Source organism: Ornithorhynchus anatinus, chromosome 12, assembly GCF_004115215.2.
Source record: "Ornithorhynchus anatinus isolate Pmale09 chromosome 12, mOrnAna1.pri.v4, whole genome shotgun sequence".
NCBI lineage: Eukaryota > Metazoa > Chordata > Mammalia > Monotremata > Ornithorhynchidae > Ornithorhynchus > Ornithorhynchus anatinus.
The window spans coordinates 58,481,027-58,497,861 of record NC_041739.1 but is presented as its reverse complement, the minus strand read 5'-3'; the positions used below and the strand labels follow the sequence as shown (position 1 = coordinate 58,497,861).

The 16,835-nt window shown below is 52.1% G+C and overlaps 1 protein-coding gene across 5 annotated transcripts in view; it reads right to left on the bottom strand.

Moving 5' to 3' along the window:
- The window catches only part of KDR (kinase insert domain receptor), a 55,668-nt gene that overhangs the window by 11,835 nt on the left and 26,998 nt on the right, over positions 1-16,835 (bottom strand). For all 5 annotated transcript variants that reach the window (XM_029076853.2, XM_029076850.1, XM_029076851.1 and 2 more), the window contains exons 11-23: positions 15,596-15,719; positions 14,676-14,784; positions 12,307-12,648; positions 11,632-11,778; positions 9,772-9,903; positions 9,343-9,449; positions 8,910-9,045; positions 7,234-7,338; positions 5,993-6,106; positions 4,528-4,616; positions 3,170-3,326; positions 1,667-1,764; positions 264-386 (exon numbers count right to left, since the gene is read on the bottom strand). In XM_029076853.2, coding sequence (XP_028932686.1) covers positions 264-386; positions 1,667-1,764; positions 3,170-3,326; positions 4,528-4,616; positions 5,993-6,106; positions 7,234-7,338; positions 8,910-9,045; positions 9,343-9,449; positions 9,772-9,903; positions 11,632-11,778; positions 12,307-12,648; positions 14,676-14,784; positions 15,596-15,719 — 1,783 coding nt within the window. The remainder of the gene's footprint in view (positions 1-263; positions 387-1,666; positions 1,765-3,169; positions 3,327-4,527; positions 4,617-5,992; positions 6,107-7,233; positions 7,339-8,909; positions 9,046-9,342; positions 9,450-9,771; positions 9,904-11,631; positions 11,779-12,306; positions 12,649-14,675; positions 14,785-15,595; positions 15,720-16,835) is intronic.

Sequence of the window (16,835 nt, the reverse complement as noted above, 5' to 3'; positions counted from 1 at the left end):
CAGGAATTGTGCTTCCTGTCTCTGTTGTACTCTCTCAGGTGTCTTGTACACTGCTCTGCACACAGTAGACTGTAAGCTTCTGGAGGACAGGGAATCATGTCCATTATTACTATTGTACTCTCCCAAGTCCCTAGTCCAGTGCTCTGCACACAATAGACCGTAAGCTCCTAGAGGACAAGGAATCACGTCTACTATTGTCATTGGACTCTACCAAGCGCCCAGTACAGGCGCTCGACCAGAACTGCCGACTGATTGAAACTCACATCTCCCTTCCGGACGTAGTCGGGGTCCTTGTAGATGTCGCGGGCCAGACCGAAGTCACAGATCTTGACGACGTTCTTCTCGGACAGGAGGATGTTGCGGGCGGCCAGGTCACGGTGGATGCACTGCGGGAGGGAGATGCGGGTCAGCCCCAGGGGCCGGTGTCCGGCCTGGAGCTCGGATGGGGTCGGAGCTGACCCGGAAGGGAAAACGTCTACGTGGAGGAAGTCACGGGCCGGAGCCGCAGGCTCCTTCTGACCTCGGGCGAGACATTTGACCTCCCCGGGCCTGTCTCCTCATCCACAAAAGGGGGAGAAGATCCCTGCTCTCCCTCCCTTTGAGACTGTGAGCCCCATGTGGGACAGGGACTGGTTATCTTGTATCTACCCCAGCACTGAGTACAGTCCTTGGCACTTAGTAAGTGCTTAACAAATACCTCTAGTAGAAGCAGCGTGGCCTAGTGGATAGAGCGCGGGCCTGGGAATCAGAAGGACCTATGTTCTAACCTCGATTCTGCTACTTGTCTGCTCTGTGACCTTGGGCAAGTCACTTACTTCTCTGCCTCAGTTACCTCATCGGTAAAATGGGGATTAAGACTTTGAGCGCCACGTGGGATAGGGACTGTGTCCAACCCAATTTTCTTGTATCCACTCCAGCAGAGCGGAAATCATAACATGCAGCGCCAACTGGGCAGGCTAAGTCAGACTCGTGCCAAAGGGTGGGAAAGGGAGAGAAATGTCCCCAGATTCCCTTCTCTTGGGATGCTTGCTCATGATGGTATTTATTTAGCACTCATCCCATCCCAGTGACGGTGCTAAGCACTGAGATACAGGCAAGATCATCGGATGAGGAAGTCTGCATCCTTCCCGGGACTCACGATCTTATTCCTTTTTGCCAGGAGACGGAGGTCTGTCCTACAGAGCGGGGACCAGAACCCACGTGCTTCCAGCCCCGTGCTCGTCCCACTAAGCTCTTCTGCCTCTTAACTATTGCAGCCGAGTGTCGATTTCTCCTGAAAATCAGTTTATGTTTTTCTGCCAGGCCACCTCTCCCGCATTTGAGGGAAAACACAACAAATTCCTCATCCCATCTCCCTCCCGCCCCAGTCTCTGGGTGCTTATACCCTTCTATTTTTGTAGCTGGTCACGTCTCCCTTCTAATGTTTGTTTGGCCAAGATATCCAATTTTAGCCCCCCTAATCGCTCATCCCGATTGTTCCTCTCATGAAATTAAAAATAGTAAGTCTGGCCAGATGATCAGAGGTCTTGATTTTGGGGGTGCTGGAACCCAGGAGACCCTCACCCCAACCCCCCAGAACAATAACATTGGTCCTGGCTGGTTCTCCTCGCTTGCCCTTCGGGGTCCGGGACACATCCCCCCTCGGCACTGGCCCTGGACGTGTTACCTTGCGGGAGGCCAAGAACTCCATCCCTTTGGCCACCTGAAAGCTGTAGCAGATGAGATGTTCCAAGCTCAGAGATGCCTTGCTCGGGTCTTCAGGAGCTGTGGGGAGAAGTGGACGAGTCTTGGTCAGGCTCACGGACCCCCTGGGTTAATCCCGCTTGCCCTGGGGGTAGCGTGAACACCTATGCTTGGGGTGGTCTGGACCCAGAGAGACTCTGGTGAGCAGAGACTGCTTGCCTGATGCAGAGGCCGGCTTAGAGAGTCGGAGGTTGTCTGGATTTTCTTTCCTAACTTCAGCAGGGGCTTGGATAGACCTACAGGCACGTGAAACATGCTGGGTTCCAAGAGTGAGAGTCAAGAATGGAGAGGGGCGAGTCAGGGGTGTTGGACGGTCCATCCTTGGGGAGCACTGGACAGTTGGGGATGTGGGATGGTCCATGCTGGGGCCCCAGGGGAGAGTCATGGGTGTCGGACGGTCCCTAACCATGACGTGTGTTTCTAGAAGAACCACCAGCACACAGTAACTGCAAGCATCCTAGGAGCCCTGTCAGAACCAGAGTCCCCGACCAGGGCGGGTGGGGAACGTGGGACTGACCCACAGAGGCACTGCTAAGGGACTTAATTCTTTTAACTCTTGTTCGAAACCCCAGATCAACAGTGGTTTCATTCGGACAAGTCTGAACTTAAGGCAACGAACCCCACCCTTTATCTCTTGTTTCTCTGGGTCACTGCGGAACAAAGGCTACTGCACCAAAACGTACTCTACGAAAGGTTGAAACTAAAAATACCCTCCTCGCATTGACTTTCCCCCTCACTGAATGCCAACGGCTAGGGGATTCCTTAGCACCACGGGGCCGTGGGTTTGACTTAGCCATTATAATCCTTAGAGTGTGTTGAGGGCTTCTTTATATTTTCCCAAAGCACTTTCCCATCAGTTATCTTATTTTATTCTCACACCACCCACAGAGGCAGGGCGAGTCAGGCAATCCCACCCTCATTTTACAGATGGAAGGAACTAAGGCCCAGAGAGGCTAAGCGACCTGTCCAAAGTCACACGGCAAGCTGGGACTAATTTAATTTAATAATGGTAGTTGTTAAGTGCTTGCTGTGAGCCGGCTACTGTACTAAGCGCTGGGGTGGACACGAGCAAATTGCGTTGGACATAGTCCCTGTCCCATGTGGGGATCACAGTCTCAATCACCATTTACAGATGAGGGAACCGAGGCCCAGAGAAGTGAAGTGACTTGCCCAAGGTCACAACAGCAGCAAGTGGAGGAGCTGGGATTAGAACCCATGACCTTCTGACTCTCAGGCCTGTGCTCTATCCTCTACGCCGTGCTGCTTCTCTAGACTAAAACCTAGTTCTCCCTGACTGTCAGACCCTGTGCCCCGTCCCCCGGAGTTAGGCTGCTGCCCGCTGAACCCAGGACACAGGGTCACAGAGGGAGCCCCGAAAACGAGGCCCCAAAATGTCGGCCCCAAAGCAGCCGGGGACTAGACGTACCTTCCTCCTCCTCCACGTCGCTGAGCGACCTCTCCTCCACGAACCCTGAGCTGGCCGAGCTCTGGCTGCTGGTGATGCTATCCAGGCGGCGTTTCGGGTCCCCGGGGATCTCCCCCACGTAGTGGTCCTTCACCTGCCGGAAGCGCGAACTCTTGTTCTGCGACAGAGACCAGAAACCCCCTGGGTCAGAGTGGGCAGAGCGGCGGACGGATAAGCGTGTTGGGAAATGAGACGATCCTGCTAGATTGTATGCCTCTTGAGGTCAGGGATCGCGCCTTCTAGCTTCATTTTCCTTCCTCAGATACTTAGTTCGATGCCCAACCCTGCTGTGGGTCCGATGGAGAGAGTGGCAATCAGTCAGTCAGTCAATCGTTTCTATTGAGTGCTTACTGTGCACAGACCACTGTACTAAGCACTTGGGAGAGTGCAATAGAACAAGAAACAGACACAGTCCCTGCCCACAAGGCCTAGGTTTTGGTCCTCCCGGTTCTGCCTTGTGCTGGCTAACCTCAGAGAAGACTGCGTGACTTTGGCACCGTGCGTTGTGCCCGTTTGCCCACGTATCACACTCTGTGCCCCACAGGGCACCCGACGGGCCGGGACGGGAGATTACAAATGGGGCTGCCCAAGCCACCGGCACAAAATCCAATTCCGCTGGGCAGGGTCTCGAAGCTCTTCCGTCATTGCTCATGAGGGGATTCTGATTCCATCCATCCAGGACAGTGTGCCCGCTTCTGGCGCTTGACTTCTAGCTCCTTGAAGGCAGGGATCGTGTCTACCGACTCTACGGACCTCGCCCACGTGACTAGTACCGGGCTCTGCACTCAGTAGGCTGTAAGCTCCTTGAGGGCAGGGATCATGTCCACTAACTCTATTGTCACCAGTCTGAGGAGTTCCAGGAGGAAGCATCAGAAAAGCACCACCCTCTTGCACCCCGGAATCACTGGCCCCAACCACCCCCCCGACACCCGCTGCCCACAGTGGATCAGGAAATTGAGTTCACTCCTATCGCCTCCACAACTGATCAGTTAATAAGATTTACTAAGTGCCTACAGAGTGCAGAGCAGTCTACTGAGGACTTCCGAGAGTACGACTGAGTTAGAAGACGGGATCCTTGCCCTCAAGAAGCTACCAGTCTAACGGCAGATAGAGACGCTAAAGGGAGGCTTGGAGAAGTGGTTCCGACATCAGAGACGATTCCGACTAGGTATCCCCCCCTTTCTGGATTACTTGCTCCAGGGAACCTTTCCTCCAATTTCCTTCTCTTCCCCCAGGCCCCAACCAGCAGAATTCCATTGTTTCAAGTCATCCCTCTGCCTCCCCCACCCACCATCTGTCCCCACCGTCTCCCTCCATACCTTGTACATGACAAACTCGCTCCTCTTGCTCCTCAGATAGGTCGACAGGTTGCCAAACTTGCAGTATTCCACGATCACCATTAGTGGACCTGAGTGAGACCCAGCAGGTGAATAGAGGGAGGGTCTCTGTGCTCTTGAGCCCCTCAAGGGCCTAAAGAAAATCCCCTTTAAGAGAGGCCTGCCACCTTGCTGACTTAGCAGGGAGGACCCCGCTTCAGGAACAATCAATCAGTGGTACTTACTGAGTGCTTACTCCGCGTAGAGCACTGCGCTAAGAGCTTGGGAAAGTACAATACCACAGAGTTGTATTGTTCCTTTCTCAGAATAAATTTATAGTCTGAGGGGAGCTTTAGAGTCTGTAGACAGTAACCTCCTTGTGGGCAGGGAAGCATCCAGGCCTAGTAGATGGAGCATGGGCCTGGGAGTCCGAAGGACCTGGGTACTAATTCCGGCTCCACCACTTGTCTGCTGTGTGAGCTTGGGCAAATCTCTTCACCGCATTTCATTTGTAAAATGAGGACTAAAACTGTGAATCCCCCATGGGACAGGGAGTGTGTTCAACCCAATTTCCCTGTATCCATCCCAGCAATTAATACAGTACCTGGCACACTCTAAATGCTTAACAAATATCACAATTATGACTATTATTATTAGTAGCAGTAGTAACCCAAGGTGGGATGGAGCCTGTGTCTGACCCGATTATTTTGTATCCACTCCAGCAGAGCAGAAAGCAATACCATCAACATATCAAACAAATACCATCATTATTAATATGATGTCTACCAACTCCATTGGATTGTACTCTCCCAAGGGCTTAGTACAGTGCTCTGCACAGGGTATGAACTCAGTAAGTGCCACTGATCGATGAACCCCATTTTCACGAGAGGTATTCTGCAGGTGCCTGCTCTGAGAACCCTCCTTCTGCTCCCTCCCTCTCTCTCCCCCAAGTCCCGACCATGAGGCTGGGGGTCAGCAGGCCCTTCTCTTTCTCAACCCCAGATAAACTGCTGGGCTGGCTTTTGGAGGCTAAATAGGGGCTTTGGAATGATTTAATTAGTCATTCTTCATTAAGAAAACGTTCCAGGACATAGGCTTCACAGAGGGCACTTGCTCCAATACACTGGTGGAGCTGGACTAGACATCACAGCCACTGACTGGAAGCTTTCTGAGGGCAGGGAGGCATCTTTCTATTGCACTTTCCCAAGCAGCTAGTATTTATCAAGCCAATGTCATCACTCCCAACCCAAGCAGGCTCCCAGGACAGCCCTCCCCCGCCATCCGCCAAGAGGCGCCCAACACAGCCCTCCACCCCGCCCCAAGCAGACTTTCTACTTTCATCCCCCAAGGAGGTGCTCAACATAGCACTCCGCCACCCCCTTCAGCTGGCGTTCAGCTAATCGCTTCCACCCCTCACCCATCAGAGTGCGAGGGAAGCTCAGGAGCGAGCGCCAGCCGGCTGACTCACCTCCCGGCTTGGTACAGGCACCGAGGAGATTGACAACATTGAGGTGGTGGCCGATGTGGACGAGGATCTTCAGCTCGGACATAAGCGCCCGGTGCTCACTGTGGGTGGCCCCCTCTGGGGTCCAAAATTAAGGGGTGCAGAGAGGGAGGGAGGAAGAAAGAGAGAGAGAGAGGGAGAAAGAGAATCACTTCGTGGCTTCAACCTGACAAAATCTCTTCCTGCTCTCTGAATTTCGATGTTTTTTGTTTCCTCCCAGGGTGCCTACACCAGGGTCTCTTTTTTCTTGGAAGTAGCTTGACCCATGAGAAACTGTGAGCTCCCGGAGGGCAAGGATCATGTAGCCTGCACTCCTAGGTTTCCAGTACAGTGTCCTGCACACAGGAGCGCCTCAACAAATAGTATGGAAGGACTCTGGGGTCTTTGGGCTGAAGGATGGGGAAGAAGAAGGCTCTGGATGAAGATGAATGTCTTCCCTCCCTCTTTCCAAGTCTCGGATAGCTTCCTGGAGGAAGTGGGATTTGGCAGGTTGGTAGGGCCCACTTTCCAGGAAAAACGTTTAAGAAACTGCGACACCCCTCCGCCCCGACACACACATACCTGAGCTCCTCACTGCTAAATTCCCAGAAATCAGCTACCACATAACCTAAAGTCCTGCCCTCTCTTTCCTAACAAAAGCCTAGATCGGACCAGAGGGTGCCTCCATGACACAATGCTGATTGAAAGCAATAATCCTCACATCCTGAGTTTCCAGCACCAATCCCCTTCCTTCTTCCTCCCTTCCCTCCCTCCCCGTCTACCGGGCCCCCTCCTACCACACTCCCACCAGAGGCTCACTGAGGCAGGACTTATAGCTCAAATCCAGATCCAATTTGCCTCCCTCTACACTGGAAGCTCCTTAAGGGTAGGGATTGCGTCTTCTAACTCCTGGGCCTTCCCAAACCCTTAGAACACAGTTCTACATCCAGTAGGGCCTTAATAAGTACTAGTGATAGGCAGATTAATTCTCTGCAAAGTGACCAAGTGGCAAATGAACAAGAGAATCTGAACTGGGGGTGGTCTTCCCAAGGCCACAGATGGGCTCATACCCACGTGTCCTGCTTTTACTGGCTCAGACTACCCTCTCCAGCCCTTTATGGGGGAACCCTCTAGTGACACCCCAATCCACCATAACCCAGAGTATCCACAAGCAGATATAATAAGAAACCGCTAAGCAGCGGGGACGTCTCGGGTCGTCGTTTTACCTTTCAGCATCTTGACCGCGACGGTTTTGCACGTTGCCGCCTTGCTGATCCCAAAGGCGTCAGCTTCGATAACTTGGCCGAAGGCCCCGCGGCCAAGGGGTCTCCCTAGAGGCAAGAGATGACCAAGGCCTTGATCAGCCTTTCGGAGAGGGTGGAGGGGACCACCGAATGAAAGATGGTCCGCCTCCCACAGCACGTCTACTTTTTTTATGGTATTTGTTAAGCGCTTACTATGTGTCACACACTGTTCTAAGCCCTGGGGTAGATAGAAATCAATCAGATCAGACCCGATCTCTGTCCCACATGGGCTTCACAGTCTAAGTAGGAGAAAGAACAGGTATCGAATCCCCATTTTACAGCTGTGGAAACTGAGGTGCAGGGCACTAAAGTGACTTGCCCAAGCCCATGCAGTAGGAAAGTGGAGGGCTGGGATTAGAACCTAGTTTCTCTGACCCCCAGGCCTGTGCTCTTTCCGCTAGGCCACACTGCTTCCTAATACCCCAATTTACCCCCATAGGTCTATTCTACTGGCTCCTATGGTATTTCTTCAGCCATTTAGTAGTAGAAGAATTCACTGAGTGTCCACTGGGAAAGTACGTGAAGCCCGAGGTCCATTCCCTACCCAGAAGTAGCTTAACCTCAAATGGGGGAGAGAGAGCCATAGAAATAATTATTATTTCATTCACTGGCTACTATTCTAATCACCCAAGGGATTAGAGAATTCTATGGCTGTCATCCCCATTAGATTGTAAGTCCCCTGAGGACAGAGAACACGTGTTTTGTTTCTGCTGCCCTCTCCCAATCAGTCAATGATTTTTTCTGAGTGCTTACTATGTGTAGAGAAGTTGTACTAAGCAGCCAGGAGAGTACGATACAACAGAATTAGCAGACACGTTCCCTGCCCATAAGAGTTTTCGGTCTAGACAGGGAGATGCCCAGGGACTCAGGGAGTCTCTTTATGACTTCACACTGAGTTGGGGGCATCTAGTAGTAAAAAGCAGCACGGCTTAGTGGATACATTTTTATTACCCTATTTATTTTGTTAATGAGGTGTCCATCCCCTTGATTCTATTTATCGTGATTAAGTTGTCTTGCTTTTGTCCGTCTGTCTCCCCCAATTAGACTATTAGCCCGTCAATGGGCAGGGATTGTCTCTATCTGTTGCTGAACTGTACATTCCGAGTGCTTAGTTCAGTGCTCTGCAGATAGTAAGCGCTCAATAAATTCTATTGAATGAATGAATGAATGAATGATACAGCCTGGGCCTTGGAGTCAGAAGGACCTGGGGTCTAATGCCAGCTTCTCCACTTGTCTGCTGTGTGACCTTGGGCAAGTCACCTCACTTCTCTGTGCCTCAGTTCCCTCATCTGTAAAATGGGGATTAAGAGTGCGAGCCCCATGTAGGACAGGGATTGTGTCCAACCCACTTATCTTGTATCCACCCCAGGACTTAGTACACCACCTGGCACATAATAAGTGCTTAACAAATACCACAGTGATTATTAGCAGTAGTAGTAAGTACCACAGATAGACTGAGAGTGCAGGAACGGCTAGACGGCAGGTAGGCGGGGCAGGGGCCTTCAACCCGGTGGCCCTGGTGGCTCTGGAGAGAGAGAGGAGGATGTCCCCGTGACCCCCCCGGGGCGCTCGAGGGGCTGTTTGGGGTCTGGACTCACCCAGCTTCAGCCGGTCCCGGGGAAATTCCCACTTGCTGGCGTCGTAGGGGAGGCGGTCACAGTGCTCGTCCAGGGGGAGCTCGTCCGAGTCCATGACGATCGACAGGTAGCCGGCCTTCAGCTCCCCGCCGTTGGCCTGCAAAGTACCATGATCACTCACCCAGCTCCTCCGGGGCTGTGCAGGGTCACCCTTGTCCCCCAGCCCCGCACCCTGGGGTGACAAGCCAATGATTCCCGCCCCATCCCGGCACCTCAAAGACCACCTCTTGGTGAGTCTAAGTGACCTCAGGGCGAGAACAGACTATTTGGGAGAGGAAGAAGAGCGTGTCCACCCGTTCGACCACTCATCAATCCGTCACAGGTCCCGCGGGGAGGAGAGGACCAGGGCCCAAAATCCCAGTGGTCAGCGTAGGGGGGCAAACGAAGTGGTTACCCGTTTGATGGTGCGCAGGACGACGACCAGGAGGAGCCAGAAGAACATGGCGATCACGGCTGTGCCCACCAGAATCACCAGCTCCAGGTTGGTCTTCTCCTGGACACCTGCAAAGGATGTTTGACAAGTGAACCGCAGCCCCGATGCCCCCGGGGGCCTCCCCCGATCCAGGCCCCGACACTCCCCATCCCGGAGCAAAGCGGCAGTTGGGGGCGGGGGAGGGTATATCACATGATCCTGTGCCACTGGCATCACACACACGTGTCACAACAGCCGCTCGAGGGCTGACATACAGCGACCCTGACAGAGTGGGGAGCTTCCGGTCTGACGCCGGTCCTGACCAGCTCCCCCAAACTAGGATGCACCCAGCTCCAATCCTGCCGGGACGGGCTGCATCCGGCCGGGGCAGCGGCCGTTCCCCGGACTGACCTTCCACGAGGAAGATGGTCTCGGCCTTGGCGCACCCCAGGACGTTGCAAGCCTGGCAGCTGTAGAGGCCGCCGTCTTCTTTCCTCACCCTGCGGATGGTCAGGTTCCGGTTTCCGTCCTTCAACACGATCCCTATGGGAAGTGAGGGAAGAAAGGCCTTCCGCCTTCAGGGTGCCATTCTGTCTCAGGATTTTAAGTACCTTTCCTCCCTACCCTGGAAGTTCTTCGAGGACAGGGATCTGGTCTGCTAACTTCATTGTCCTCTCCCAAGTGTTCAGTACATCACTCTCTGCACCCAGTAGACTGTAAATCCTCAAAGGCAGGGATCCAATCTATTAACATTATTGTCCTCTCCCAAGCGCTTAATACAGTGTTCTCTACCCACAGTTGACTGTAGTTCTTGGAGGGTGGAGATCGGGTCTACTCTTTTTTCTACTCTTTCAAGTGCTCAAACAATCACTGGTATTTATTGAGCTCTTACTATGTTCTGGGCACTGTACTAACTATTTGTAAAATGGGGATTAAGACTGTGAGCCCCACGTGGGACAACGTAATAACCTTGTAACCACCCCAGCGCTTAGAACAGTACTTTGCACTTAGTAAGTGCTTAACAAATACCATCATTATTATTATTATCGTTACTTGGGAAAGTGCAATACGACAGAGTTGGCGGGCAGGTTCCCTGCCCACAACGACTTCAAAGTTTTAGAGGAAATAATATTTAAGTGCTTACTGTGTACTGAGGTCAATACAAGATCATCAGGGCAGTCAGTCAATTGTATTTATTGAGCACTTACTGTCTGGAGAGCACTCTACTAAGTTCTTGGGAGAGTACAATATCCCCTGCCCACAACAAGCTTACTGTCCAGAGCGGAAGACGGACATTCATATAAATAAATAAATGATATGTATATAAGTGGTGTGGGGCTGGGAGGGGGGATGAATAAAGGGAGCAAGTCAGGGTGATGTAGAAGGGAGTGGGAGAAGAGGAAAAGAGGGTTTAGTCAGGGAAGGCCTCTTGGAGGAGATGTGTCTTCTATAAGACTCTGAAATAGGGAGAGTATTGTCTGCTGGATATGAGGAGGAAGGGCGTTTCAGATCAGAGGCAGGGCAGACACAGAAAAGTGCTTTGCTCACAGAAGGCGCTTGATAAATACACAATACTCTGCTCATAGTAGGCTCCCAGTAAATGCCGATTGATTGATTACGACCAATCGTTGCCTTTCCTTTTGGGCCACCTGCTCAGTGGGGAGTTTGGCCAGATTTTGTCTACTGATCCCACTGGCATCAGTGAGTGTTTGGTGCCCTGCCAGAGAGAGAATTGGACTCAAGTGAAGGAGCGATTTCTTCTCTAGCCGAACACTGGGATTTTTCTTCCTCCCAAGAAGGCCAAGGATGTCAGTTAGTGAACTGGCTCCACCGGGAAAAGACTCAAGACATCCCATGAGCAACCAAGGCATTCCATTCAGTCGTCAGAACCACGACAGCTGGGGCCCACTCAATTGCTTTAACTGTATTTTTTTAAGGTATTTGGTAGGTGCTTATTATGTGCCAGGTACCGTACTGAGCGTAGAGGTAGATACAAATTAATCCGGTTGGACATAGCCCCTGTCCCACATGGGGCTCGCAGTCTTAATTCCCACTTCACAGATTAGGTGACTGAGGCCCAGAGAAATGAAGTGGCTTGACTAAGGTCACACAGCAGGCAAGAGGAGGAGCTGGGATTAGAACCCAGCTCTTCCGAAACCCAGGCCCGTGCTCTTTCCACTAGGCCACGCTGCTAACCGGGCTCCTACCGCAGAGGCCCGGCCACCCGCTGGCGTCCAATCCATCCTGCCGAGTGGAAGAGCAGCCCCTTACCCGAGTCCTCGACGAGCGTTTCGTTGTCTTTAAACCAGGTGATCCGAGGCGGGGGAATCCCCGACGCGGAACAGGACGCCTCGATGGTTTCCCCGATGCTCGCCGTCTGGTTCTCCAGGTCTCCCGTGATGGTGGGCGCCGCCCGCTCTGTTTGGCACGAGCAGACACAACAGGGACTCCCCTGAGTCTGGAGAGGCGACTGCCCGTGGGACAGGCGATCGGGTGAATCTGAGCAAGCCAGCTGGGGTCACGTGGGCAGGCGGGACGCTCCCAAAGACCACCGAGCTCATGCTCAGCGAAACCAGGATGGGAAGACAGGAATATTAGGTGGAAAGTCATCCAACTCCGACCCCTCTTTCTCGGGTGGGGAGGCTCTGGGTTTTGGGGGGGGCCCTTCGAGTGACTTGGCCCTTGAACCCAGAAGGCCCAAGGTCACACAGCAGACAAGTGACAGAGCTGAGATTAGAACCCAGGTCCTTTGACTCCCAGACCCGTGCTCTTTACATTAGGCCACGCCACTTCTCAGAAGCGGTATATAAGGAGAGATGTCTGGGTGGACAGAAGTGGTAGGCGTGATGTGCAGATATGTTACGGGGGCCCATCGCAGCCCTCGTCCCCCAGTGGGCACCCGACAAGTGCCCTTGATGACGGTGATGCTGCCGGCGGGCCCCCTACCTTGGATGGCGAGGTGCCGGACCACACAGTGTAGTTTCCTGGTCTTCCTGTCCTGGGCCAGGCAGACGTAGTCCCCCTGGTCGTGCAGGGAGGCGTTGTGGAGGTCCAGGACCACCTTGCTGCTGGTGGTATTGGTGAGCTTAGTGGCCCTGAGCTTCAGCAGGGCATTGGGGTTCTTGCAGACGGGCAGGGGGAAGCGAGCCCTGGGCGGCTGAGACGCCCGCAGGCTCAGCCTGTACCAGCCGAGGTTCTGGAAGGTGGACGTGTCCGCCGTGCACACCAAGGAGACGTTCTCCCGTTCGATGGGGCGACTCCTGGGGTCCACTCGGATCTCCAGACCCCCTGCAGAGACAAGCGGCTCATGACCGAGGGGCACCCCCCCACCCCACGGTCACCTGGGATTACTGCCCGTGGGTTCATTCGGTTCTCTTCCGGCGCACAGCCTCAGGACAAAAGGGTACGAGCACACCCGCAGCCTCAGGTTAAAAGAGTATGAGCGTATGAGCAACCTCAGAAAAAATGGCCACGAGCATGCACGCAATCTTGGAATGGGGGAGTCCTTCAGGTTGGGTTTTCAAGACCTCATGTGGGAGAACACCAATATTCCCTCAATTATTTTTATCCTCGGCAAAACATATTAGTGATGGCCATATTCGGTGGGCTCGATTCTCTCTCCTATTTAGATTGGGAGTCCCACGTGGGACAGGGACAGTGTCCAACATGATTAATCTGTAGCTACTCCAGCACTTAGAAGAATGTTTGATACATAGTAAGTGCTTAACAAATACCATTATTACCATTATTATAAAAGAGGGTGCAAACTTAGAGATAGGGAACATATCTTTGTGGTTTCTGTTGTACTTTCCCAAGTACTTAGTTTAGTCGCATTCAATCGGCACCAACACAATTACGCAGGCAGCATGAGAAGCGGTGTGGCCTAGTGGACATAGCCCAGGTCTGGGAGTCAAAGGACCTGGGTTCTAATCCCGGATCTGCCACGTGTCTGCTGGGTGACCTTGGGGAAGTCACTTAACTTCTCAGTGCCTCGATTACTTCAGCTGTAAAACGGGGATTAAGAGTGTGAGCCCCATGTGGGACAGGCACATTGTCCAACCCGACTATCTTGTATCCACCCTAGCATTTAGAACAGTGCCTGGCACAGATTAAGCGCTTAATAATGCCACAATAATAATTATTATTATTCTCCCTCTTACTTAGACCGTGAGCTCCATGTGGGACCTGAATATCTTGTATCTACCCCAGCATTAGTACAGTGCTTGGCACATAATAAGCACTTAAAAATACTACTTCAATTGTTCAAATCATTATTACTGTGTTTGTTAAGCACCTTCTATATGCCAAGCACCGTTGTAAGCGCTGCGATAGATACAAGTTAATGAGGTCGGACAGAGTCCCTGTCCCACATGAGGCTCGCAGCTTAAGTAGGAGGGAGAATAGGAACTGCACTCCCATTTTTCAGATGAGTAAACTGAGGCCCAGAGAAGTAAAGTGACTTGACAGAGGTCACACAGCAGGCAAATAACCCAGGTCCTCTGATTCCCAGGCCCGTGCACTTTCTACTAGGCCACACTGCTCCTCTACGGGCATTACTCGCTTCTAGTTCATTACCTCTTGTCCTACACAATACCCCAATAGGGATTTTCTCCAACTCCACAGTAGTAAAAACGTCATTTACTGAGTGCCCCCCAGTTACACAGTGCACTGAACTAAGCAGTTTGGAGAATATACTTGATACACATTCCCTTCCCTCAGAGAGTTTACACTCTAACATGAGGAGATAGACAGAAATAGTTACAAATTAAGCACTCAGAGTGAATATCTCCGAGTGCTGTTGAAGAAACTCATAAGTAGGTAGGTAAGGGTGGGTTTTTTTTTTTGATGAAGTGGTGGGGCGTTGGGAGGGTTAATGGTATTTGTTAAGCGCTTACTATGTGCCAGGCCCTGTACTACCTCTTGGAGTAAATATGAGTTAATCAGGTTGGGCATAGTCCATGTCCTAAATGGGGCACACAGTCTTAATCCCCATTTACAAATTAGGAAACTGAGGCCCAGGGAAGCTAAGCGCCTTGTCAGAGGTCACACAGGAGATGAGTGGCGGAGCTGGGATTAAAGACCCAGGTCCTCTGACTCCCAGGCCTGTGCTCTTTCCACTAGGCCAGGTTGCTTCTGACGTGATGGGTGTGAATGAGTAACTCTGGGACCATCTGAGGGGTGTAAATTTAGTTCCCCCACAGCGAAAGGGCACTGGTTTCACTCTATCGCCTCGTCGAGCGGACTCCACGATCCGACGTGACTTTGGGTCCCTGAGGAGATCAACGGCACCCATCGTCCTAGTCCCGGACACTTACTGGTCACGTGGAAGGAGATGACTCTCTCTCCCCTGCCGGCTCTGTTCACAGCTTCGCACTTGTATAACGCGGACACGTTCGCCGACTGGATCACCAGGGTGCTCACCGTCTGTGGGAGGAGCACACATCGATTGACAGCGCTTGGCACATAGTAAGCATCTAACAAGTACCGAAATTATTATTATCATTTATTTCTGCTCCACCACCACCATCACCACCAACACCACAGCAGCAGCACACGGGATCAAAGGGCCCCAGCCCACCCCTTGGTATTCTTCTCCTCCTCTTCCTCCTCCAAGTTGGCCAGCCCCGATGCACATCAGTCAGTCAATCGTATTTATCGAGCGCTTATCGTGGGCAGAAGGCGAATCTCCTCCAAGAAGCCTTCCCTAAGCCCTCCTTTGCTGTTCTCCCATTTCCTTCTGCACTACCCTGATTTGCTCCCTTTACTCATCACCCCTCCCAACCCCACGATACTTATGCACATATCTGTAATTCATTTATTTATATTACTGTCCGTCTCCTCCTCTAGAATGTAAACTCACTGTGGGCAGGGAATGTGTCTGTTTGTTATTATATTGTATTCTCTGAAGTGCTTAGCACAGTACTCTGCACACGGTGAGTGCTCAATAAATATGATTGACTGACTGATTGACTAGTGCTTAGACTCCCTGCCAATGCCCAGGCAAATAATTCTGGGAAGTAGCCCCTTCTCCCAAAGAGGAGTGTCACAACTGAAAACAAACCATCACAATGAGTGCTTGAAACCAAATGTGTTCACATCGTTAAAATAAATGAGCGGAGGGTTCGTGTATCCACACGGGATTTTTTCCTCAAGGCCGAGGGCACCAATCGACCAATCGGGGACATTTGGTCTCACGATCGGAGACCGGCCCGGAAGCCAAGAGTTTCCGACTCACCTTGTTCTTGTTGTCGATCATGACAAACTGGTTCTTGTTGACCTCGACCCGGTTGCCCCCGTTGCTGTCGGTTATGTTTCTCCATTCTCTGCAGGCGTAGGGTTGGCTCGCTAGCCCCACGAAGCTGCCGGGAAGCCAGAAGAGGGCTTAAACCGGACAGCCCAGTGGACTAAGCTTTCTACAGGGATGGGCCACTTACTGAGCGCTTACTGTGTGCAGAGAACTGGATGTGGTGGGGCAGGGACAATATCCGATCTACTTATCCCGGCACGACCTCAGCACCGAGCATGATACTTTGTATACGATATATGCTTCATAAAAAATGTTACTTCTATTCTAGTAAAGGAAAAAGATGCACAGACATAGTCATGGCCCTCAGAGAATTTACAGTTTAGTGGAGGAGACAGACAGACAGGTTTACAGGGGAGGGAGGAGGATAAAAAGCAAGGTGAAAACTGGGAAGGGCAAGGAAGGGAAAAATGAATGGATGTGTGAAGACCTAAGTAGATACAAAGATACCTAGTCAATCAATGATGTCTACTGAGCACTTGCCGTGCGCAGAGACCTCTACTAAGTGCTTGAGAGTTAAAGTAGGGTAAGTAGAGTCAATCTACTGGTGGTGGACTTAATCAGAGAAGACTTCCAGGCAGAGGTGGGATTTAGGGCAGTGATTATGGGGAGAGTGGTGGTTTGGCAAATTGGAAGGGGTAGAGAGTAACGGGAAGGAGAAAAGGTATAAGCAAATGGCCGGGGGAAGGAGAGTGAAAAGTGCACCGGCACGGGAGTCAGGATACCGGGGTTCTACTCCCGGCTCGGCTCCTGGTCTGCCGTGTGATCTTGGGTAAGTTACTTTACCGCTTAACCCCGCCCCATCTGTAAAATGGGGATAACTTTCATTCAATAGTATTTATTGAGCGCTTACTATGTGCAGAGCACTGTACTAAGCGCTTGGGATGAACAAGTCGGCAACAGATAGAGACAGTCCCTGCCGTTTGACGGGCTTACAGTCTAATCGGATAACTTAGAACTGTTTGAGGATCAAAGGCCATCACTGGCGAGGAGAGGTGACCAAACGAGTCCTCTTGTCACCCCAGGTTCGGAGGAAGCCCGGGTCTTCCACCCTGGCCTGGGTCGACCCATCCCGGACGCTGCAGGGGAACGGTTCTTCTGGGACCGGACCTCCATCCACAAAGGGACGGAGTCGATTCAGCTCAGGGGCCGGAGAAGGGGCGGACGGCGC